General features: G+C 41.9%; 1 protein-coding gene across 2 annotated transcripts; it reads right to left on the minus strand.

Moving 5' to 3' along the window:
* Positions 1-1,656: 1,656 nt before the first annotated feature.
* Positions 1,657-23,041, minus strand: SRI (sorcin). Of its 2 annotated transcripts, none has more exons than XM_073003152.2 (8): positions 23,000-23,041; positions 15,310-15,393; positions 13,445-13,514; positions 10,983-11,026; positions 10,110-10,257; positions 9,675-9,788; positions 7,933-7,991; positions 1,657-5,186 (listed from the first exon to the last, which is right to left on the minus strand). In XM_073003152.2, the coding sequence occupies exons 1-8, from the start codon at positions 23,024-23,026 to the stop codon at positions 5,160-5,162; spliced, it is 573 nt and encodes a 190-aa protein (XP_072859253.1). In that variant the 5' UTR covers positions 23,027-23,041; the 3' UTR covers positions 1,657-5,159. The 2 variants fall into 2 exon arrangements, with proteins under 2 accessions (XP_072859253.1, XP_020640887.3); XM_020785228.3 differs by lacking the exon at positions 23,000-23,041 and adding an exon at positions 20,192-20,348.
* Between the last annotated feature and the right edge of the window lie 989 nt (positions 23,042-24,030).

Consider the following 24,030-nt stretch of genomic DNA (forward strand, 5'->3'; position numbering starts at 1 on the left):
GCCCCATTAAGTCTTACAGTGCATTCTTAAGAGCAAGGAGGTGGATGGAAGGAACACACCAGTTTATTGACTCCATTCCTTCCAGAGCCCCACATGCGTTGGTGGTGGTGATAGGATGCAAGCATTGATGGAGACAATCTTCTGCTTGTTTCCCTTTCCACGTTTGACTGGTCTGCAACATATACTGGAGGGTGGAGGGGTCCTGTGGAATTAAGATGTGCTCTGATTTCTGACATCGAAATTTCATTCTGTGTTTAGGGGTATTGCCAGGGGCTGAGAGGCCTTTAGATCTGGCTGATCCAATGCCTCTTCTCCCCTCCAACATCCATTTTGCTCCTTTCTTAGGTTGGCGTTCCAACCTAGATGGGAGAGGCCACTTCAAAATTTCCATAGTAACTGGGAGAGGTCAGGAGGAGAGAATCCAGCATCCGATCTCCAGCTCTGAGGTCACAGCTTTGTTGAAGACCTTGGAAAAAGGAGACCTGCTCTTTCCTGTGGCCTCTGGGACATATCTTTAGAGCCACAGGATTGCAGCCTTAGAGGCCTTAAGACCTTAATATTCAAGAATTTCAAAGTATATTTTTACAATAAGTTCAAAGACAGTTGTAAATATGCTTCACTGCCCTTGAATATAGTGGTGCTAACTGTACAACAACATTGTGATTCTGTAAATGCTGTGATATCGCATATATAATGGTATAATAACGCCTGCTGATTGCCTGCATTGAGAATCTATGTAGTACCTGCTAGGGCATACAGTCTGGTGTTTATTAAACTGTGACTATTTGAGTAAAAACATACCACTGTATTATTGAGATACTGGCCACAATCTCAGTATATTTTAAGTGTGCTTTTAATGCCATTAAATGGAACTTGAACCACACTTATGTGGGTTGTCCATTTGACTTCAACACTTTGTTATAATTGCTATGACTTTTTTTTTCGAAGTAGCAATGAGCACATTTTCAATCTGCTGCTGAAATTATTTTCAGTACAAAAGATTTCAGCAGTGTAGTCGGTGTACAATATATTGCAACAGCTGATTTTTTTTGAGTGTTTGTGTTTAAAGTCTTTTAAAACTATCCCATATTGTGAGAACAAACACCACTGGAATTTGTTTCTGCAACAGTGACCAATCATGTTATATCTTGAAATTGTTTTGCTAAATGGAATGCTCTCAATTTTTACCCTGCTTGAAATGTCTGATTTTGAAAATGCCACTACCAAATCTTGCCCATTGCATCCATGTGGCTCTGAATATGACTTATTCCCCCATCAGCATCCAAATTCATAGTCAGCCTTCCCATAACTGAATAAAATGTTCCTTTTTATAAAACTGTACTTTGCCAGTCTCAATTCCTGCATACTTTTCATTACTACAAGAATATTTAATATAAAATTATTAATCCCCACTGTTAATTACTGTACTATAACATCAATAAAAATGACTTTCAAATGAATACAGCTGTGGTGTCATGTTTGCTTTAAATGGTCTCTTATTTATTTTGTGGATGATAAAAGGTATTTACTCTTGACAATAGGACCTTGCAATTTCCTAGATCTCTAAAGTTTAAGAGCAAATGTCCTTTACTAGCAAAAAAGTGTTCCAGTTCAAAAACAAAAATTAGCTCTGTGGTCAATGAACAAAATACAGAATCAGGGTTGGGTAGTATGTTTATTAAACTTTTAAGCTAAATATTACTTCAACACATTCTACTATTTTAAAAAGCATTTGAGATGTGGACTTCTGCTAGCTCTGTTCAGAGATAAGACAATATTTAAAAGCCAGGACCCTATTACATGGAGCTGTCTTTTGCAGATCAGGAAGCTGGTGTACTGGGACTTATGCCTGAGCAGAAACACTCAAGCTTTAGAATCGCAGAATCATGAAGTTGGAAACAGCCTCTAAGGCCATCCAACACCTTGCTCAATGCAGGAATACGAATCAAAGGATATCTGCAAGGTGGATGTCATTTTGAATGCCTCCAATGTTGGAGTAATGGAGTGAAATATTTAGCAAAAAGTGTCTTTAAGTTGGTAAAAACTGCATCTAACCAAATCTCAGCTTGCCTTGACTCCATCCCAGCTCCACCCACCTCCATAATATTTCCCCAACCCTAACTTATATTAAATTTCATTCCCCCCCCAAAGAAAATCTATCATATTCAAAACTAGCTAACTTATCTAGTTTCTTTCATGCTCTGGCAGTATATTAAATAGATTAAATCCAATTTTAATTGTTGCTTTTAGATTAATGCTCAAAACCTAAGTATCTCCTCTCTGGTTAGACAATCTTGAAGCTTTGGAACTCTGAAATATATAAAAAGCATATTTTTGCTATGTCAGGCACACAGAATAATTTGTTACTGTCCAATTTGTTTTTGTTGTTAGTTATGTTGTTATGTAATTGACAGGAACCTTAACAGGGTTTTAAAAGAATGTAAGATACAAATTCATCCCCTTGTCAGAGTTTCTGTGATGAAGCAGAGATTTGAACCTGCTTCTTGTCAAACTTCTAAACCACATTTTATTACACAGTTACCAATAATGGTATCGATCATACAATATAAACAGGATTTCCCCCCCTGGAGTTTGAACATCAGTAGTTTAATGTTTTACTTCAACAACTCCAAAATAGTATTACTGTCTGGCTTTAGGGAAAAATTCAAGGCTACGGTAATATTACAACAAACTATATCCAGCCAGTCCATCTGAACCATGAACAGATTTCTCCCACAGTTCTTTTTGTGTTTGCATGTTAAGCCCCAGCAACAAAAAAGTGGCCGCAGTTTTCTCTGTGCAGTTTCACAAACAAGAAGCTAGTCAGAGAGGGAGAGGAATCCAGCTCTGATTATTCTGTAGTAATGTTTGCATGTAGCTAGGGACACTAGGCTGGGTGGGTGAACAGGGAATTGTTCTTGCCCATTCCAACCCATGCAACTTCTTTTTGCAGAGCAGAATTTTCCACATCTTGTTTTTTGCAAAATCTGACATTCGATTTCATTTTCATTGAATTGGAAAAAGAAAACTAGCTCAGACAAAATAAAGCAATGCATTCTTTTTTTACCTGATGTGTGGAGCAGAAACAACTAAAATTAAAAGCTAATTAAATGCACCATAAACTGGCAGTTAAATACACAAGCTTCTAAGTTTGCCAGTGAACATATTAAATTCGCTTCTTCATATTTTCCTGACCATTAATGCTGAAGCTATAGAATATAGATGGCTCATCAGTCATTCTCCTCCATCCAGAAGGAACAGAATCTGGAGACGGGAAGAGTCATCTCTAGGACCCACTGAAATCCAGTCACATAAAATATAGGGGCCATTCATTAAGATAAATTAATGCTCCTTAAAATTCAGTACAAAGCTATTGAAGTACAATTCCTATCATAATTGTAAATGACACATGCAAGCAAATACCTCAACAAATTATCTAAGCAATAGGATTTCAGCCAGAGTCCTTTTGTCAAGAGACTCTGGCTGAAATCCTGTTGCTTAGTATAGTAAGTCACAATTAGAGTAGGCTCACTTAATTGGTGTGTTAACTCTGTAAGCTCAATTAATTCAGTGGGCCTACTCTATTTGTAACTTGCCATGCTCAACAACAGAATTTCAGGTTCTTTTTTAAATTGCATAACAAATATTCTGGCAACAAAGGACACAGCACAGATGTTGTACTCTTTCCAGGTACGATGCACAGGTGAACAACTGTGGCTCTTAAGACTTGGTTGAAATTTAGTCCTCATCATCTCTAACCATCTGCCACCTGCCTCTGCTATAACAAAAATTTCTCTACAAAAGTATTTAAAGTTCTTGCTCAAGATTTTCCCCTATAAAGTGGTGCCTTACTTAATGGGCACCCCGTTTAACGATGAAATCGCATACCGACGAACTTTTTGCGATCGCTTTTGCAATTGCATTGTGATGTTTTAAATGGGGAAAATCACTTTGCAATGATCGGTACCGTTTCGCTTACCAATCATTGCAAAGCAATGATTTTTTAACAGCTGATCGGCAGTTTCAAAATGGCCGCCGGGTTTAAAAAAAAAAAAGGCCGCCCACTGTTTTCTGGGATGGATTCCTCGCTTACCGGGCAGCAAAAATGGCCGCCGTATGGAGGATTTCCGCTTAAAGGTGAGTCTGAAGCCCATAGGAATGCATTGAAGGGGTTTCAATGTATTCCTATGGGCTTTTTAATATCGCATAGCGACGAAATCGCTTTGCGGCGATTTTTGCTGCACCTATTATCGTCGTTATGCGAGGCACCACTGTACTAATTAGGACAGTAGCCTTATTACTAATTTGTGCATCTACTTTAGTCCAAATACATGGGAATTTTTTTGTTGAAAGGTACATAACATACCTGAGAAGCATGACTTTATTAAGCTAATAGTTCTTATAATTCAGAATACATGGCACAGCACAAATACCTGAATTATTGAATAAAAAGGGAAACTATGGATATAGCTGACAAAATACTGCCTCAAATCCTCTTACTTAGTTATGCTGGTGTCCATACCCAGAAGGATTTCTGGAGGCGAACTGCCCAAAGTTAAGAAATCAAGCATTATCGGTTGCAATACTGAGTTGTATAACTCAACACGCAGTAGATGTGTATGGTGACCTTAATATGGAAAAAATTGCCTCCAAAAATTATTCCATTGGCATAGCTATGCAAGAGGATTTTTATCACTGTTTTAAAGAAGTAATGCTTTGATTGCTGATAAAGAAGTTTTTCATTCTGATTCTCTCAAAATACTACTCCTAGCAGGAAGTTTCATTTTATGCACTTATTTTAATAAGAGGCCCGGTTTCCGACCCTTTGGCCATCATGACAGCATGGGTACAAAGCATGTTCTAATATAAACAGTTTAAGGGAGTACAGGAAAATATAATAAAGGAAAAGAAATGAACTGCAATTTTTTGTTTTGTTTTTATCAAGGCAATTATAAATATGCAAGACAGATAAACTCAAAACAGAATTTATTGAATTTCCTTCTTTTTGTTAGTTATCAAAACTATAAAAAGCATATAAATCAATACTTATAAAATGTGCAGATACCACCATTCAGTTACACAGCCATGATAATTTTTGGTGCAAAGCAAAATAAAGTGGAATGTGGGTCATGCTCATCCGTCTCTTCCTTCAGCTTGAATCAGATGCTCATGACGCACTGTATGAACTGCAAAGACAGGGAAAAAGCACATGTGAAGGGCGCTGCTGCAGTGCGGTAATAAAGTGTCTCTGTACAGCAGGAATGGGGCACCTCAGCACACCCCCCATGAAGTTTGGACTAAAATTCCCATCATCCCTGACCATCAGCGTATGAACTGAGGTTGAGGGGATCTGGAGGGCCAGAGGTTACACAACAACCCTGCTACCGAAAGAAAGGATGGGAACCTTAGCTTTTTCAATTACAAGTCTCAGTATCCCCCAGTCAGCAAGGATTTAAGGAATAATACCCTGAAAAAGTAATATTTCCACATTCTTCTGTAAATGAGTGCCTTTGAGTAGTGGTTTTTAAATTATTCGTAGAAATACTAGAGTTCTTTGGATGAATGATTAGAAGTGACTGACAGGCTTCCATGAAAGGCATCTTAGCATTATTTTTACAGAATTTGCAACTACAGTGGTGCCCCGTATAGCGAGGTTAATCCGTTCCGGATTAACCTTCGCTATACGAAATCTTCGCTAAGCGGGAAGTAAAAAGCCATTGGAACGCATTAAAGTTCATTTAATGCGTTCCAAATCGGCCCTAAACTTCCCACTTAGAGAAGTTTCCTGGCCCCGGGCAGCCATTTTCGCGCCCTCCCCTCGCTTGCCGAGGGCGCGAAAACGCCGCGGGGGGCCATTTCGGGTCGTTTTGAAGCCGCAAAACAGCTGTTTTGCGGCTTAAAAACGGACCCGAAACGGCCCCGCGCGGCGTTTTCGCGCCCTCGGCAAGCGAGGGGAGGGCGCGAAAACGCCGCGCGGGGCCATTTCGGGTCGTCCGCGGCCGTTTTGAAGCCGCAAAACAGCTGTTTTGCGGCTTCAAAACGGCCGCGGGCGACCCGAAATGGCCCCGCGCGGCGTTTTCGCGCCCTTGACAAGCGAGGGGAGGGCGCGAAAACGCGGCGCGGGGCCATTTCGGGTCGTCCGCGGCCGTTTTGAAGCCGCAAAACAGCTGTTTTGCGGCTTCAAAACGGACCCGAAATGGCCCCGCGCCGCGTTTTCGCGCCCTCCCCTCGCTTGCCGAGGGCGCGAAAACACAGCGCGGGGCCATTTCGGGTCCTCCCGCGCCCATTTTGGAGCCGCCGATCAGCTGATCGGCGGCTCCAAAATGGCCGCGGGACTCCCAATCGTCGCAAAGCGAGGTGCGGCGATTGGGTGCTCCGTATAGTGATCCCGAAAAAGGGGATCGCTATACGGATTCGTCGTTGTACGGTGCACTCGCTAAGCGAGGCACCACTGTACTGAGAAAACGCTGGAAATGTTCAACAGCAGTGATTCCCAACCTGGGGTCCCTAGATGTTCTTAGACTACAACTCCCAGAAGCCTTCACCACCACCTCCGCTGGCCAGGATTTCTGGGAGCTGCAGTCCAAGAACATGTGGGGACCCAAGGTTGGGAACCATCACCCTACAGTCTGCTAACATTTCTATCTAGAGCAGAGTCTCACAGGCCTGAGTGCTCTTTTATGTGACCTGAAAACGCATATGAAGTTGCTATATAAGCCAGCACTGCTGCAATTGTGTGTCTCCCTCATGAGAAATCAGGCATCCAGAAAAAAGGCTTTGGTATTTTCTTTTTCATTTGATGCACCATCCAGCTTGAGATTAATCAACTGGGATTGGCCTTCAGCAGAATTTCAGAAGAAGCTGTGTGGAAAACTCGTTGCACCAACAGAGTGATTTGCATGCGGAAAAGGCTCAGGTGGGGCTAGAAAGCCTGTTTGAGACTCTGGATGCTGCTGTCAATCAACCTTTTACTGAGTCAAACAGGCCAATAATCCGAGGCAATTAAAACAGCTTCTTTTTATATAGGCATAAATGGTGTTCTAAATCTGCTCTAGGAATGTTACTGAGTAGACATGTACAAGATTAACCAACTTCATTGGGATGAGGGGCGTAAACAATTTCAGCCTTGAATTTTCAGCTGACTAACAATAATTGTGTGCCACCAGTTTGATTCCAACTTATGATGACCCTTCTCAGGGTTTTCCAGGTATACAGCACTCGTGGCGCAGTGGTTAAACTGCTGTACTGCAGCTAAAACTGTGCTCACGACCTGGGGTTCAAATCCCAGGTAGCCGGCTCAAGGTTGACTCAGCCTTCTATCCTTCCGAGGTCGGTAAAATGAGTACCCAGCTCGCTGGGGGGGCAATGTGTAGCCTGCATAATTAAATTGTAAACCGCCCAGAGAGTGCTTGAAGCGCTATGGGGCGGTATATAAGCAGCACGCTTTGCTTTTGCTTTTTATGGGAGTGCTATGGGACTATGTGGCTTGCCCAAGGCCACACAGGCTGGCTTTTCTCCTAGGAGTTACACTGCCAACATTCCCTCTAATTTTCAGCCCCGCTGGGTGGGGCTCCACCCCTCTCTCATGAGACTCCACCCTGCTTCCACTCCCACCCCCACATGGGGTTCCATCGTGACCAGAACCAAAGGGGCTGGAAACGCTCACTGTGGGTGCACGGAGAAGGAAGAAAGCAGCCTAGAGGGTGTCTGAGTCACGCACATGTGCGCCGCCACGCACCTCAGAGGGAACCTTGCACAGTGGGAAAGAGAATTCCTAATCTCTACCTCTGCAACCAGGTGTTCTCAACTTCAACTGGTGCAATTGGTCACAAAACGCAAAGACTGTCTGGTTTTACTCAAGAGAAGACAAGTGACTTGACAGACACACACCGGCGCAGAAGGGAAAAGAGAGAAAAACCTCCGTCCACTTACATCATCATACTGGAAGTTCACCATTCCTTGCTGAGCTTGATCCCTTCTTCGGAAACTGTCTGCAAGGAGGACAGAAAGAGCCAAATGTTGAAATGGGAGCCAGGAGGCAAAAAAGCAGGAACAAGGATGGACAAAAGCACAATTAAATAGCAATACTGGTAGATTGACTTATGAGAGTCAGCAAACAACACCATGGGTTGATCTCTAAAAACTATCCACTGATTTGCTATTCCACACATACCATGGCTTCTCGGTTAAAAAGTGTTGCTAACCATGTCACGTTAGCAACACTTTTTTTAGGGGAAGAAGATTTAAAGGTCATCACCTGCTTGGCTCATCGAAAAGACCTCTTTTATTCCTCAGAGACATGCAAAGCAGCTTTGGGTCCTTGCTTGACATTGAGACAGTGTGAAAATGCTTTCCCTCACCCACCAAATTTGCCCAGGTAGCCATGGTGCTGTCTTCTCAGGTGAAGAAGCATTTCCTAGTTATAGTCAAGAAGAAATTCCCAGCATTATATGGAAAGAACAGAAGCAAGAGATTATATAGGAGTTATTTCTATATTTTGTTCTGTTATGATGAGACAAACAAAAACATGGGTAGGCAAGTTTCAAAGCTACCTGGTTTGCCAAGAAAAATTTACATGTGCTAATGGAACTACCATCAATTGCTGAGTTTAATCTGGGTTGACTATGATCTGAAGAGAAACTAGAGTATGACAGAATTTAAAACAATATTGATAGAATGGAAAACTGAGCCAAAATGAATAGACTGATATTCAAAAAAGAAAAATGTAGGCAAATGACAATATAGAACCAGCTGGGACAGGCAATGGACATGGTATCCCAACACTGCCAACAGATTGGCAAAAATCACATGAAAATAAGCTCAAAACCAATGAATCTGAGCCAACAATTGAATCTGAGCCAATTCCACCTGCAAAATAGGCTAATTCAATTTTGAGCTACATTAACAGAAATCTTCACATAGTTGAAGAGCTACTAGAAAGAATAAACATGCTCTATGCTGTTCCAGGATTGGATCAAACAGATTCAAGGTATAGAGGGGCAGATCTCAATTTTTCCATTTGATTCTTGTTAGGAAGAGACAGCACAATAATGGAATCAAGTAACTACAGAGGAAGTGACCCCTCTATCACTGAAGGTCTTCAAGAACACGGTGTATAGCCAGCCTTCAGAAATGCCCTAGTGCAGTCTAAACCCTTTTGGGCAATGGACCCCTTTGGGAATCCAATTAAAACTATGAGCTCCCTCTGAGTACTTGACATAAAGTGGGTAGAGATTCTCCTCCACAAAAACAATTTTCCGGAAGGAAATCTAAGGAAAAAAAACCTGTTTTGCTCTAGTTCATGAACCCTTTAAATTTCATTCATGGACCCACAGGTTAAGAACTCTCACTCTAGTTCTCCAACTCCAGTGTCAGACTAAAAAAAACTCAACCCTCCAACTCCTTCATTTAAGAAACTCATATAATTAGCCCAGTTTGTTAAGTGAAGGAAATTCTATGAGTGCCACAGAATATTTGGGCAGGAGGAATCAGAAATAGCTCATCACAGAATCATAAAAAGTGAAGTTAGAAAGGGCCTACAAGGCCATCAAGTCCACACACACACACCCTGCTCGATGCAGGAATACAATCAAAACATGTCTGCCAGGTGATTATCTAACTTTTTCTTGAATGCCTCCATCAACTAATTCCAACAGAAATAAACGAAAACATACCAGTAAGAGCTCTAAGTTTGACACAGCAGGCAATGTAGTCATCAAATGCTATTTTTCCACGACCACTGTATCGTTTCACAATTCCATTGATTGCCTGGGGGCTCAATCTAAATCCTACACAGAAGGGCAGGGAAAATAAAATAAAACAAACTCAGAGCAGAACAAGTTTAAAGCATATTCTTTATAATAACAGCAAACTTGGTTCTCCAAGGGTAGACCTTCATGTTGTCAGGATGGCACAATCCACACAGTAATGTTGTATTGCAAGTCTACCTTGTAAATTGAGTCCTATAATGTGGTTGCAGAAAGACATTCTTAATGTGCTTTGCATCATTAGGGGGTCTTACTTCGTCAAGAAAAGCTGGTCTTTAAAGTCATCTATGAATTTGTTTGATGGCAACTGACTGATTTCTGCTCAGAGATTTCAAAACTCACCCATGCTCAACAAAGCTTTCTGCAGCTCCTGAGAATCAACCGCCCCACTGCGGTCAGTGTCAACGGTCATGAAGTGTTGCCTCCAGCCATTGAGAACAGCCCAAAGCTCTTTAAATTCATTGAACCCCAGAGTGCCAGACATATCTCTCTGGATTATGGCTAAGGAACGAGTTGCACCAGTAACAAGATAAAGGGAAGAGAAATATTCTCAAATGCAGTATTATCATACCTGGGAATATTCTGGTTCTAGTTAAGACTATTGCTCCAGAGCTGCCCCACTTAAATGAATAACTGGACTGAGTTGAGCTGATGAATTCAACTGAAGCTCCAAGCTATATAGCTATATATAGGTTCATTTATATGCAGGTTCATTTTGGTGAAATGACAAAGAAATGTCCAGTCAGGTTGAGTTCCAGCATTATGCATTAATAATGCTATCAGTCAGTAATCAAAATTGTATAATATGGATCAAACCATTTCTACAGATTGTATTAGTTTATTACACCAGCACGTAGAAGTTACAAATGGAAAATGACCATATTGCATCTAATCCTTCTAAGAGTGGGTATCTTGCAGTCACCCAGGTGTTGTGATGCAAATATCATCCTTGATGATATATATGGTGATTGATATAGGTTGGAACCCAAGAACACCTGGAAGGCCACAGTTTTGCTACCCCTGTTCGGTGATCCTCTTTACAAACTGTATTTCAAATCCATCAAGGTAGCTCAAATGGGAGTCCCTTGCTAGTTGCTTCAAAGTACCCTTTCAGATGAACTGGAAACTGTTCCAAACACAAGAATTTCCTCTTCTATCTCAAACCAAACCCCTACCCTATGCATTAGAAATCAAAGCCAGATTTATGAAGGATACGTCAAGCATGGAGACCATAAGCCTGCATGTCTCCAGGTTAAAAGCTGCATAAAGGAAAACAAAGGAACACATTAGTCAATACAGACAACTCTTGATTCTTATAATTAACTCAAGCCTGTTATTTATCTAAGTGCTTTTATCTCCCTTCCCCTGTTCCTTCTCAGTGTGGTGTAGTGTATAGAATGATGGAATACGAATTTGGAGAATAAGGTTCAAATCCACATTCAGCCATGGAAACTCACTTGGGAAGTGGAACTGGTAAAACTTGTATCTCTCACTTACCTTGAAAGGTCTTAGGGTTAATGTAAGTCGTTTTCAACTTGACAGCATAAATCACACAGAGAGAGAGAGAGAGAGAGAGAGAGAGAAAGAGAGAGAGAGACTCACATAGAAACACACTATTCTTTCCCAAAATGCCTGGTTCTGGAAGATCTACTCGGATCACCCGCAGGAGCCAGGAGGTGAGGCTGAGGAGCCTAACACCGAGGGAGGCCAGGAAGGAAAGGACACGAAATTGGGCCTTCTCGGTGGTGGCTCCTCGCTTCTGGAATAACCTTCCTCCAGCGATTTGTGCGGCCCCTACGCTGGGCACTTTTAAGAGCCAACTAAAAACATGGTTGTATGTTCAGGCCTTCCCTCCTGTCAATACTTAATTTCTTTTTTCCCCCTTTCATTTATTATTTGTTTTATTACTGCATGTGTCAGTTTGTTTGTAAAATCTTTATGGTTTATTGTATACTGTTTTATTGGAAGCCTCCCAGAGTGGTCGACCAGACCAGATGGGCGGGATATAAATCAAATAAATAAAAATAAATAAAGGAAAGCAGGAAAACTACAGATTCCTAAACAGTAATAAAAAAGCTTTGACACCGTCATTCAAGATTTGCATTGCCTCTTCATCCCTCAAGATTTGTTTTACTTCAAGTAATAGGGGAAAGGAAATTACAAACAGGAAGAAATGCAAGAGGGCAAACAGCTACTCTTTCGTAATAAAAGGTTCATGTGCTGCTTGGAATAGGTGTTGTACCAGAAGAGGAAGAAGGCTTTTTTGTACTAATATTCATAATTATCGATCTAACCCTTTTTAAACCAGCAGACTGCAATTTACCTTGTAGCAGGGAATTCCATAATTTATGACCTTTGAACACACAAACAACCCATTCCACTGAGGAAAAAAAAATAACACTGTAGTGAAAGGTATATGTGTGCGATTCATGATTTTATCAAATATCATGCGACTCTTGAAATGTTGTTTCCCTGTGGCAGTTAAATCTCTAAGGTGCTTTTATATAAGAAAAGGGTTATAAACCAAGGAAAGGAGAGTTTGATGATCAGCTTTGTTTTTGCTAGAATGTCAAGATCCACCAAGAAGAGCTATTTTCAAAGGATACCTTTGCATACTTTTTGTATCCAAGTGTTTGCTTTCAGTGTCAGAACTGGATTGACCTCACAGAAAAAAAAAAACCCATTCATGGTTAAACAAGGCGTCCTTATCTCAGCAGTCTAACATAGGTGCAGAAAGCAGTACTGTTGCTGCTATGAAACACTCAGGAGCCAAAAATGTTTGCCAAACATCTGAAGCTCAGCCAGAGGGCTTCCAGTAGAGCCAGTTTACTTTCTGCCCATCCCTTATTTACGTTGTGTTTAATAAAAGAAAAAAAATCTATTTAATTCTCTGGCAGCTTCAAAATAGTTAAACAGAAGTAATATGTTTTCAAGAGGTCTGGGATACATACCAGTTAGAAAGGTAGCACACAAGCAGGCAATGGAAATGCAGCACACAGACAGGTATGTGAGAGAGCAGAATAACTAAGCAAAAATGAAAACCAATGTAATTTTCATCACATTCTTGTCACATTAGAGATAGGTTTTCAAATACCGTATTTTTCCGTGTATAAAATGACGCTTTTTACTTAAATAATTAGACAAAAAATTGAGGGTCATTTTATACATGGAAGGCAGCCGCTTTCCCTGCCTTTTGCAAAGTCACAGGGTGAAGCAGCCGTGAAACGGTGGCAGGATCGCACCCCTTTGATCCTGAAGCCCTTTCATGGCTGCTTCAGGACCAAAGGGGTGTGATCGTGCAAATTTTCAAATTTGGGGGTTAGAAAAGGGGAGGTCATCTTATAAACAGAAAAATATGGTTTGTAATAGGCCCCTGGAAAGTCTGATTTTATTCATTTAGGACTTACAAAGACCAATGGTTTCCTATTTCAGAGTAAGCACTAACAGCACAGCAAAGGTGACCATTTTCATTAATTGCTCTGATAGCAAATGTTGTACATCAGGTTTACCCAGAATTATCTATTGCCACTGATTACTCTAATCAAAATATTTAAGATTCTCCCCACTATGTGTCCATGTATATGCATAGGATACCACTGCATGCATGTGATAAAGCAGATTTTGACCTACAAATGCTTTTGCTGTAACATAATCATTACTGAAACCTGTCAACTTACGTTTATAGGCACCTGCAATTCCTGATTGAGTCAAACATCTTTGAAGCTCATCAGCATCTATTTGCCCATCCTTTGGAAAACGAAGGAGATAAAAATAACATGAGTTTTTCTTTCTTCATACCTCACATACTCCATTCTTTGCAAACTCCAGAGAGGGGTGATCAGGCCTAGATGCAGACAATGGGGCCATTCAAACCAATGCTAACTACCATATTTTTCGCTCCATAAGACACACCAATTTTTTAGGAGAAGAAAACAGGAAAATATAATCTGTTTTCTTCGCTCCATAAGATGCACAGACTTTCCACCTCCCTGTTTTGTGGGAAAAAAGTGCGTCTTATGGTGCGAAAAATACGGTACCTTGTTAATAGTGTTTTAACATGCTACCTTCTTTGCTCTTGCACGGAAATTAGAAACTCCAAACTCTTGTTTGCAGGAAACTACTGCCAAGTTCCACAAAGTATGCCCTCATAAGTACAAACCCAGAATTAGAAAGATCTCCCCTTCCCTTGTTTGGATGAAGCCACAACTGCAAACAAGTAGTAGAAGTTACAAATCCCCACCTGCAACAGAAGGATGCACATTGTACCTTTATTGTTTCTGGCCATAGGTCTTTACAAAGGCAGACTTGCATAAAAACGGTTAAAACAAACGGATGCCCCAGGGGTCAATGAACCCGTTCTGGGAATGGTGGCATAGTGTATAATATCAAAGTCACTATATTCAACATTTATGTAATATTATGAACCTTAACAAATCAAAGCCTCAGCTTCTTATCTTCCAGAGCAAATTGTGCAACAGAGTACATAATATACAGCTGTATATCAGCAAGTAGTCTTACTATTATTTCCACTGAAGTACAGCTGGGATACAGCTGAATAATGGGAGACAAAATCTTTCTCTGGGATTTTCATGGAGAGGACAGAGTAATAAGTAGTGAGTTTGGCCCTCAATCTGATTGCAGCCATAGACACATTTCCGCTCCACCGCTGGGATTCCATTATACCTCCCTTCAAGATATGCTGTGGTCATCTGCCCAAATCTAAGTTCTGTGAAAGCTCTGTGGATCTGAGGAAAAGCCAGTGACTCAAAGTAACTTGGTTTTGCATAATTCAACTGAAGTTATTCTCATAACAGCCAATCCCAGTCCATACCAATTCCCTGCACTGGTAGATCAGTGCACTCTCCAGTTTGCCAAACGATATCAATATTTTCCTAGAATAGTGGTTCCCAGCCTTGGGTTCCCAAAGGTTCCTGGACTAAAACTCCCAGAGACTTCACCACTGTGCTGGCCAGGATTTCTGGGAGTTGTAGCCCAAGAACATCTGGGGACCCAAGATTAGGAACCACTGTGCTAGAAAAAAGACTCCACCACATTCACGAAAGCTAGATATAAACACAACGAGTACTGAATGTTACATTGAAGATATGTCAATATCCAATTTTAGGATAATTAAGCATAGCTACATGGATGTCTTAACACATGATGAATGATCTTTTTTAAAGCTGTTGTAACATTATGGCAGTGGAAAGTGCGTGTGTTGTAGACACATACCAAATGAGCGCCACCATGTCACACTGTTTAGGGTTTTATTTGGAACTCAGAGCACCTTGATTCAAATCTTATCTCAGCCATGAGTTGTCCGAGTGATTTTAGCCTATCTCTCAGCTTAACCTACTTCACCTGGTTGTTGAGACAATAAAAATAGGGAGAAAGACGATATGTCTTGAAGGTTTTTTTTAGAAATAAATCTAGTGACTACACTCAGAACAAAGACTGATAAAGGATGACATACAGGCAAATCAGCAGTAAAATGAACAAACAACATACACGGGTGTAAAAGTTAACACAGAATATAACATACCTGCCCAGCGACTGCAGCAAAATAGCCATATAAAGGATCTTGAGCTTGACCGGGAAATGCAGGTCCTCCAGGAGCACTTCCATACTAAAAAAATATTAAAAATAAAATACAGTTAATAATTGCACGCTTTTAGTTACCTGGCATACTTATGCAGAATTGTATCCCATTATGTTAATGGAGACTGCAGCCTTAAAAACTGCCTTGATTATTTGGCATCCTTCCACCAAAGCCTGTTTGAAGAACTACTCCTTAATAATTCCTCAAACCACACAGTAAAGTGGGTCAGATGTGAGTGGATAGTTCAAATATCCAGGCTTACGTCTTCTGGCGCCAGGGGCTGGATCCCAGTGTTTGGGAATCACCTGCTTTTACTCATCCTGGCTATGAATGCCATGACAAAAACAATACCTAACAGAGTTACATTAATCAATGTTTGATTTCAAATAGCAGGAATATAACTCCTTGTCGTCTAGCCGTTTAGTCGTGTCCGACTCTTCGTGACCTCATGGACCAAAGCACGCCAGGCCCTCGTATCTTCCACTGCCTCCCGGAGTTGGGTCAAATTCATCGTGGTTGCTTCGACGACACTGTCCAACCATCTCATCCTCTGTCGTCCTCTTCTCCTCTTGCCTTCACTCTTTCCCAACATCAAGGTCTTTTCCAAGGAGTCTTCTCTTCTCATGAGATGGCCAAAGATAACTAGGGCAGAGCAATTAGGCCTTTGCCCCACACTGCCAAAGTTTAGAAGGCACCAACATCTGGAAGTAAATCTAGTTGAAAGGAGAATATCTCTCATCTTAAATATGTACCTTTTTTGGGGAGGGGGCATAAAATTTCTCTTTGGGGGCCCCCACATTCACTGCCTCCTTTTTTTCTGGGTAGTGGTTTGCACCCGTATGCAAAGTGGGTTGGAGGCTGCAGTTCCAAAAGTGCTAATTAGGGCTCTGTCAAAACGGACCTCCCTTGGGCATTGCACAGTCTCCAATTTAAGAGGTCTGATGAAAGACTATTGATTACTTTTAACAAACCAAGTGGGCATTTCACAGGTTTGTGTTTAATTTTAGTTACTACATTTTATTTAAGAGAAACGTACAATATTTCTAGTTTTTATTTTAAGAACTGAAGTCCCCCCCCAAAAAAACACACACACAGCCATACCCAAAAAACAGCATGCGTGCCTATCCATAACCCAGCCTCTCCCAACCTGATAAAACAAATCTGCAGGAGAAGGCCAAGGCAAAGCGCCACTGTTATTCAAAGACGTGGGAGGGCGGAAAGCAAGCTTTTCTTACACCTAGAAGCACACTGAACAGCAAACATGCATTACCAATAGTTCTTTCAGTTCTGGAGTTACACAAGATGTGTTAACAGAAACTTCCGCCTCTGTGCTTAGTGTTCTTCAGATAGCCGTACCCCAAGTCGCACACAGTTTTTTTTTTTTTTTAAACCTTCCTGAAACAGCCACCCTGTGGCTGGGATTAAGTCACACAAGGGCAATTTATGGCCTGGAAGAAATTGTTAGCCTGTAATTTCCGTCACCCTGGAATTTCTTGGCTAGGGCTGATGGGAACTGCAGTCCAACAACACCTGGAGGACCATAAACTGCCCACCAGTAAACTCTGGATCAGAGTATCAAAGCACAACTAGGAAGAATGGAATTTCTCTCTCTCTCTCTCACACACACACACTTACACACTTTCAACTCAGAGCTGCTAAGTAGATAAGTCACAAACAGGTGCAGACTGAACCTGAAATGTGAGTCTGAGTGACACATATCATGTTGCGTGCTAGAGCCCCACAAGCTAAGATGCACCCACAAGTCACAGATCAAAACTGACTCCAATTTGTTTAGTTTTGTAGATGGGCTCGTCAAACTGCTATGGAGGTCACATGATTTTCACTGTACACAGATACTGCCTTTTATCTAATTTTTTTTATTACAACAGATCCTATTATTGAGCTCACAGCAGTGTACATGGCTATTTTCTTTCGTATTTTTATCTGCACAGCCATCTTGAGATGTAGGTCTGACTCTCTCTCTCTCTCTCTCTCTCTCTCTCTCTCTCTCTCTCTGTGTGTGTGTGTGTGTGTGTGTGTGTGTGTGTGTGTGTGTGTGAGAGAGAGAGAGAGAGAGAGAGAGAGAGAGAGAGAGAGAGAGAGAGAGATTGGCCCAAGGTCATTGATACAATTATGCAGAACCTTTAAAAGTTCAGTGGTGACCAGGAAACAGTAGCAAAATGCAGGGTGGTCAAATAAATTTATTCAAAATTTAATAAGCATGCACAGAAGCAGGTAGTAAAATAAAAGAATGAAGAGAAGGTTAGAAAAGGGGAAAAATCAAGAAAAAGCTGCCTGCAATGTGCTCTCAATGTATTCTTTTTATCTCATTACATGATTGCCCCCAGCTTTCATCAGAAATAGTTTTCTCCAATCAAGAGAACAGATTAAATCCACATTACAAATAGTGACACAAAACACATAGTATTTTGAGTGGATGAAAGGCTGGTCGGGTGTTGGCTATAGTTACCTAACTATTCTAAAAGGCAGCTTCCATTCATAGGTGGTTTCTTGTTGCTTATAACCTGTCAAAACTTCAGCTCTCTTATCTAACAGAAAAAAAGGCATCAGCTCGGGCCAATTCCTCAAAGAGGCCCACAGCTTCATCCTGGATTTTTACCTTTGCTCAAATTTAAAAAAAGAGGATCTAAGAATGTAAAATTAAAAATTAATTTATACAATTATAAATTATACAGAGGCAGAATAATGTGGAGACACAAAACTGACCATAACGGTCATCCATTCAGTTTCATGATTCCAGTGAAGGCTAGAACTAGAGATGGGGGTATCCGTATACAAATATGAATATCCCCCCCACAGATGGAGATAACGAGGGTCTGGCCCCATGGGGCCGGACTGTCCACTCACGCTAACGCGAGCTCCATGGAGCTTTTCTATCACTCCATTATCCGCAATGGATTAGCCTGTCCTGGCAGAAGGTGGGATGATGAGCCTGTCTGCCAAGTCGCAGAGTGGCTAATCCACTGCAGACAACGGAGCGATAGAAAGGCTCAGTCGAGCTCACGGAATTGTGAGTGGACAGTCCAGCCCCATGGGGCCGGACCCTCGTTATCTCCACCTATGAGGGGATATTCGTATACAAATAATCCCATCTCTAGCTAGAATCTCAAAACCTCCTAAGACTCAGTCCATCATCAAGCACTATGGTAGACTGGCACATGTTCAATCCATATTGCTAGAAAAAGTTGCATCCTAGTTCCTGCATACAGATTACCATATTCAGGGAGCCAATATATGCCCTCTCCTATAAATCAGACAATGGAATACCTTGTGCCACACATTACTATGCAATTGGAAGAGTCCATTTCCTTCATTACACCACAGACCAGCTCTGAGTCCAGTACCAGATATATATCCCACAGAAGCATTATGTACATTAGTATAGCAGGAAATCTCAATGAGCATTTCTGAGTAGTCACAAGGCTACACAGTTGATGTAATTTAGAATACCTTACATCAGAACAGATCACAGGCTTATCTAGTAGTGTACCACGTAGACGCTCGTTTGGCCTTTCAGAGGTTTCATATGCAGTAGTGGCCTTTCTCAGTTATATCCAGAGGTTCCACACAGAACTGAATATTTTGCACACACAGCATATATTCTGACATTGAGCAGAATATACGCTAGCCCTTCACCTAGTTTTCAAACAGACCCTGCGGACTATACAACATGAATATCCCTCCCACATGTTTTTGGACTTTAACTCCCATCAGGCTGAGCCATGAAAACAACATTCTCTGCTACTCTCTTCAAGTTCAAGTTCCTTTTGAGTTTAGTGGCAATTCTTACAACCACCCCTCCAAACTGGCGTGTGAATCGCTTTCCCTAGGAATAGTATACAGTGGTGCATCGCTAGACGATGATAATCCGTTCCACTGAAATAGCTGTTTAGCAAAATCATTGTCTAGCAAAAAGCATTTCCCCATTGGAATGCATTGAAACCTGTTTAATGCGTTCCAATGGGGAAGAATTGTCGTTGTCTAGCGAAGATTGGCCATAGGAAAGCCGCTTTGCGAATCGCCGATCAGCTGCTTAAATCGCTGTCTTGCGAAGCATAGGTCCCGAAAACACCGGTTTGCCAGCGCAAAATCATCGTCTAGCGAAAATCGGTTTGCAAACCAGGGACCAAACATTGTCCAGCGAAATTCCCCCATAGGAATCACTGTTTTGCGAATCGCTATAGCGATCGCAAAAATCCAAGGTCTACAGAAAAAAACTGTCATGCGGGGTAACTGTCTAGCCAGGCACCACTGTATATTGTTGCAGGCCCTCTCTCTGTTGCAATGCAAAGTACTTGAGGGCAACTGGGTTGTTAAGAGCCCTCAGCTTTACGAAAGACATGCTCTTCCTTTGTTAATGCAGATTCATCCGTCGCCCTGCATGTTGTCCTCCTATTATGGGCTCTGCCTGAGCTGAGGCCGGCCCGGTGGCCCGTCATGACAAGCACAGGCCCTTCCAGATGGACTACTACACATCTGGACCAGAAACCCAACGAGGTCCCCCTTCCTAACTATGGCGTGTTCATCCACGGATGATTCCTCCTTCGCGCCCCTATTTGCAGGTAGGCGGCTTGAGCGGGGAATGGGGGGGGGGAAGAGACGCCTCTGTCGACTCCAGATGTTGCCTTGCAGCTGCAAAGCCTTGGGGTGCAGAAGGACCCTCAGCCTTGCTTGCACGGAGGCGTGCCCTGGGGGAACCGACTGGAGCAGAGGGGCTCCAGGAGGAGCGAGGCGCGGGTCGCCCCGGGGCCTTCGCCCGCCAAACACTCGGTCCCGCCCGCCCACCGGCCCCGGGGCTACTCACCCCGCCCTGATAGTAGCCGCCTCCGGCCCCAGGATGCCCAGAATACGCCATCGTGTTTTCGCCGCTTGCAGTGACACCGCCGCAGCTGCCCGGGCCTGACCTCGCCGGCTTCTCCCCCACCCCGGCAGGAAGTCCGGAGCAAACCATTTCCACAAAAGGCGGGAGAAGAGGAAAAAAATGGCCATGGGGAAGCCTTTTGCAGCCGAACGACTCTTTACGGACAGCTTTTAAGGTTCCCTGCGTCTTTTCTTCCCCCCCCCCCCGACGTCGCATAGAAGAAATTACACACATTCCGTTCACCCCTCCGTTCCGGCAATAATGGTATAAGCCAGGCCTCCTTCTGCTGGAGGGAAAATTCCCGGAAACTTTCCCTTGCGATAAGGAAGCCACACAAGGCGGTCCCGTTATTTGGGGTGGACGGGAGGAATTGACGATTTGGAAAATTTCTGGAGAGGCTACAGTAAATCTCGTGTATATTCATCCAGATTGCTAATAAAAAATGAAATTAAGGAAGGTGGCTTCCAGCCAAAAGCGACGGTGCGGGTACAAAGTGATAAAGCTCTCATTGCCAGGTGTTCTCCCACCCACCGGAGTGCAGAGAATTGCAGTCTTAAGAGAGCAATTTTATAAAATATGGTTGGCCGTGTTCAACAAGGCATACTCTCTTAATAAGCAGCCTTTCTTGGCTAAGGGTCCTCCTATTGCACTTTTAGGAAAAATTCTCCGGTTCAAGAACAGATCCAGCACAAAACTATCATGAATGAATTGGAAATTGGCTCCTGCGGAATCTGGGAATACAATGCCTTCGTTCAAAAAGCTTTTCTTACTCTCTGGATGATTATTTTCGCTACAACAGGTGTTCCCCTCTGAGTGTTTACTTCCCTCTTGGGTATTTGTTTATTCATAACATAACCGGTGGTAGTTGGATGAAGGTCACCGTGGCTAATTTCCTTAATTTTCATCTCCTTGTTTTGATCTGAGGCTGTATTATGTGTCTGCTCTGTTTATGAAAGCCTAGCCCAAAATACTGTAAATTTATCAGCCTTTAAGGAGCCTTGGTTGTTTTTATTACACAAAAAAAAATAACCAAAATTAAAAATTTTTAAAAATGGCCTTTTCTCGCCGTTATTTTCATAGGACTTTGGGAGATTTTTTTAAAAAATTGTCCAGGTTATTCGTATAGGATTTGATCAAATATCTTTACACAATATGCATGTTATCTTAGAAGACTCTTACTGGTTGCCCAGTGTGAGACTATGGTTTCTAATGTAAAGGACTACCCAAGGAACAAGTTGATTTTTTACTTCCAGCTTTTAAAATCATCTAGGAAGAGCTTAAATAAGGAACTGAACTCTAATGCCTCTATGTCTTGGGGATCATTGTTAGCTACTTTGCAATGATTCCTATAAAGTTATCTTTCTGGGAGCAGAAGCATGTTTGGCTCTGAAAACAACATCAGAAAATAATGCAGTCACTTATTAATATTTAGGTCCACACCCACAGTGCAGTGTTGGTTAGAATATTACAGTGGGACTTGGACAATCTGAGTCCCATGAAACTACAGTGGGTAATCATTCTAGGGCAACTTGTCTCTTAGCCTGAATTTCACAGGAGTAAGACAAACAAGTGTATCCTAGATCAAATCAAGCCTGAATTATCTCTGGAGGCAAAAATGTTGAAATGGAGGTTGTCCTACTTTGGGCATATCATGAGAGGGCAGGATTATCTGGAAAAGACAGTAATGCTGGGGAATGGGGAAGGCAGCAGGAAAAGAGGAAGACCAAATATAAGATGAAGTAGAGCAGTGGTCCCCAACCTTGGGCCTCCAGATGTTCTTGGACTACAACTCCTAGAAGCCTTCACCACCACCTCTGCTGGACAGGATTTCTGGGAGTTGAAGTCCAAGAACATCTGGAGGCCCAAGGTTGGGGACCCCTGAAGTAGAGTAATGCCACAGCCTTTACAAGGGCTGAGCAGGGCTGCTGAGGACAGGACATTTTAGAGATAGCTCATTCATACAGTCACCGTAAATCGGAGGCAACTTGGTGGCAGAAAACAAGAACAATAACAGTTACGAAGATTGAGTGCAGACTTTGAGAATTTCTGAACTCAGGGGAGAATTGCAGTGTCTCGCAAGTATCACTTCAGCTTCTCATGACCATGGCCTGCCAAACATATCATGGGATGTTACACTGGAACGAAAATGTGCCCCGGTGGCAAAATGCAATTGTTTTATTGATGCAGTTTTTGTCCCAGCTGCTTTTTGAACAGGGAAAAAAACTGTGGGAATTTCTAAAGAAGTAGCCCTAGTATTTCCAGCATGTTGGCCAAAGAAGAAAACAGAAAGGCTACAAAATACTGTAGCACTTTAAAGATTAACAATTTTATTTCAACTCACACTGAAATAGCATTCCTAGACTTTAAGGTGGTACAATATTTTGTTTCCCCCCCCCCTTTTTTTTTCTTCTCTTTTGCCAACATGTCCATGGGAAGTGACTGAAATTTGGGGACACTGTTTACAGTTCTTCAAGTAACAATGTAGTAGAATAATTGCCTTGTTTGCTGAGTTTGATGTGAATTGTGCAACACTGAGAGCCATGAAACAAATTACTATATTTAAATGAACAAGCAAACAAAATGTGGCTGTAGGGATATTACATTTCCAGTCATCCTGAATGAAGGTTAAATCATTTTCTTGACAAGTGTATAACATTTTACGGGTCCTTTTTGAAGCCTGAAATACCAAAAAACTCTTGGAATATGCAAAGCCATGTACAAACTGGTAGTTAATGAAATGGAATAACTTACAGTGCTGTCCTTAGGTGGAAACTGCATGCTGATGACTCTTGCTAGATTAGCAAACTAAGAAAATGGTTTCTATTGCCCCGACCTACATAGAAAGACGAGAAAGTGCGGTGTTGAAAGGCTTCATTAATAAAGTTTCATCTAAAGCCAGTTATTTCTATTTAAAGATGATTAGCTCACCTTTTCAGTTATTTGACTTGCTTTCTGTTGACTGTAGGATCTTTGGTGTGTATATGTGCAGGTGGAGGGTAAATATAAAAAGACAAAAGAATCACCTTGGTGAGAACCAACCCATGCAAACTTGTCAGGGTTAGTTTGAAAGGTAAAGTAAATGTGTTCAAACAGGACTAGAATGTTGCTAGTGCTAGAAAGGATGAGTCATCCCTCCACTTTTCTTTAAATATCCTTTGGGAGTAAAAGTAAAAGAGCAGTAAAAGCAAGTATTATTCCACACCTTGATCCATGTCAATATAGTTTTAGATATTTTACTTTTGAGTGGCCGTGCCATAAAAAAAAACCCCTGTCAGACTCCTTTGCATGATACTTGTAGAACAAATAGTTGACTGTTGGCTGCACTGCTTTTTGGAGTGTGACTCCAGATCCCCCAGTCAACATGACTTGTCTGAGAAAAGGCACAGAGCTACCTAGAGAAGGGCTCCCAGAACACCCTCAAGTTCAGAATTTAAAATTACCAAGCTGCAAGGACGGGGACTCACGATTTGCTGTCAAGTCTGACTTAAGTCGCACCGGCAACTTGACCCGGAGTCAATGTGGTTTTTTATTTCAAAGACACAGACTCAACTTGCGACACAGATCCATTTTTCCAAGTTGTGTTTTGAGTCCCTGTTCTTTTAATGCAGTGGTTCTTAACCTTTGTTACTCAGATGTTTTTGAACTGCAACTCCCAGAAACCCCAGCCAGCACAGTTGGTGGTGAAGGCTTCTGGGAGTTGCAGTCCAAAACTCCTGAGTAACCCAAGGTTAAGAACCAGTGTTTTAATGGATACCTGCAGGAGAGGCAGGCAAATGGCAGAG

Source organism: Pogona vitticeps, chromosome 6 (genome assembly GCF_051106095.1).
Source record: "Pogona vitticeps strain Pit_001003342236 chromosome 6, PviZW2.1, whole genome shotgun sequence".
Classification (NCBI taxonomy): domain Eukaryota; kingdom Metazoa; phylum Chordata; class Lepidosauria; order Squamata; family Agamidae; genus Pogona; species Pogona vitticeps.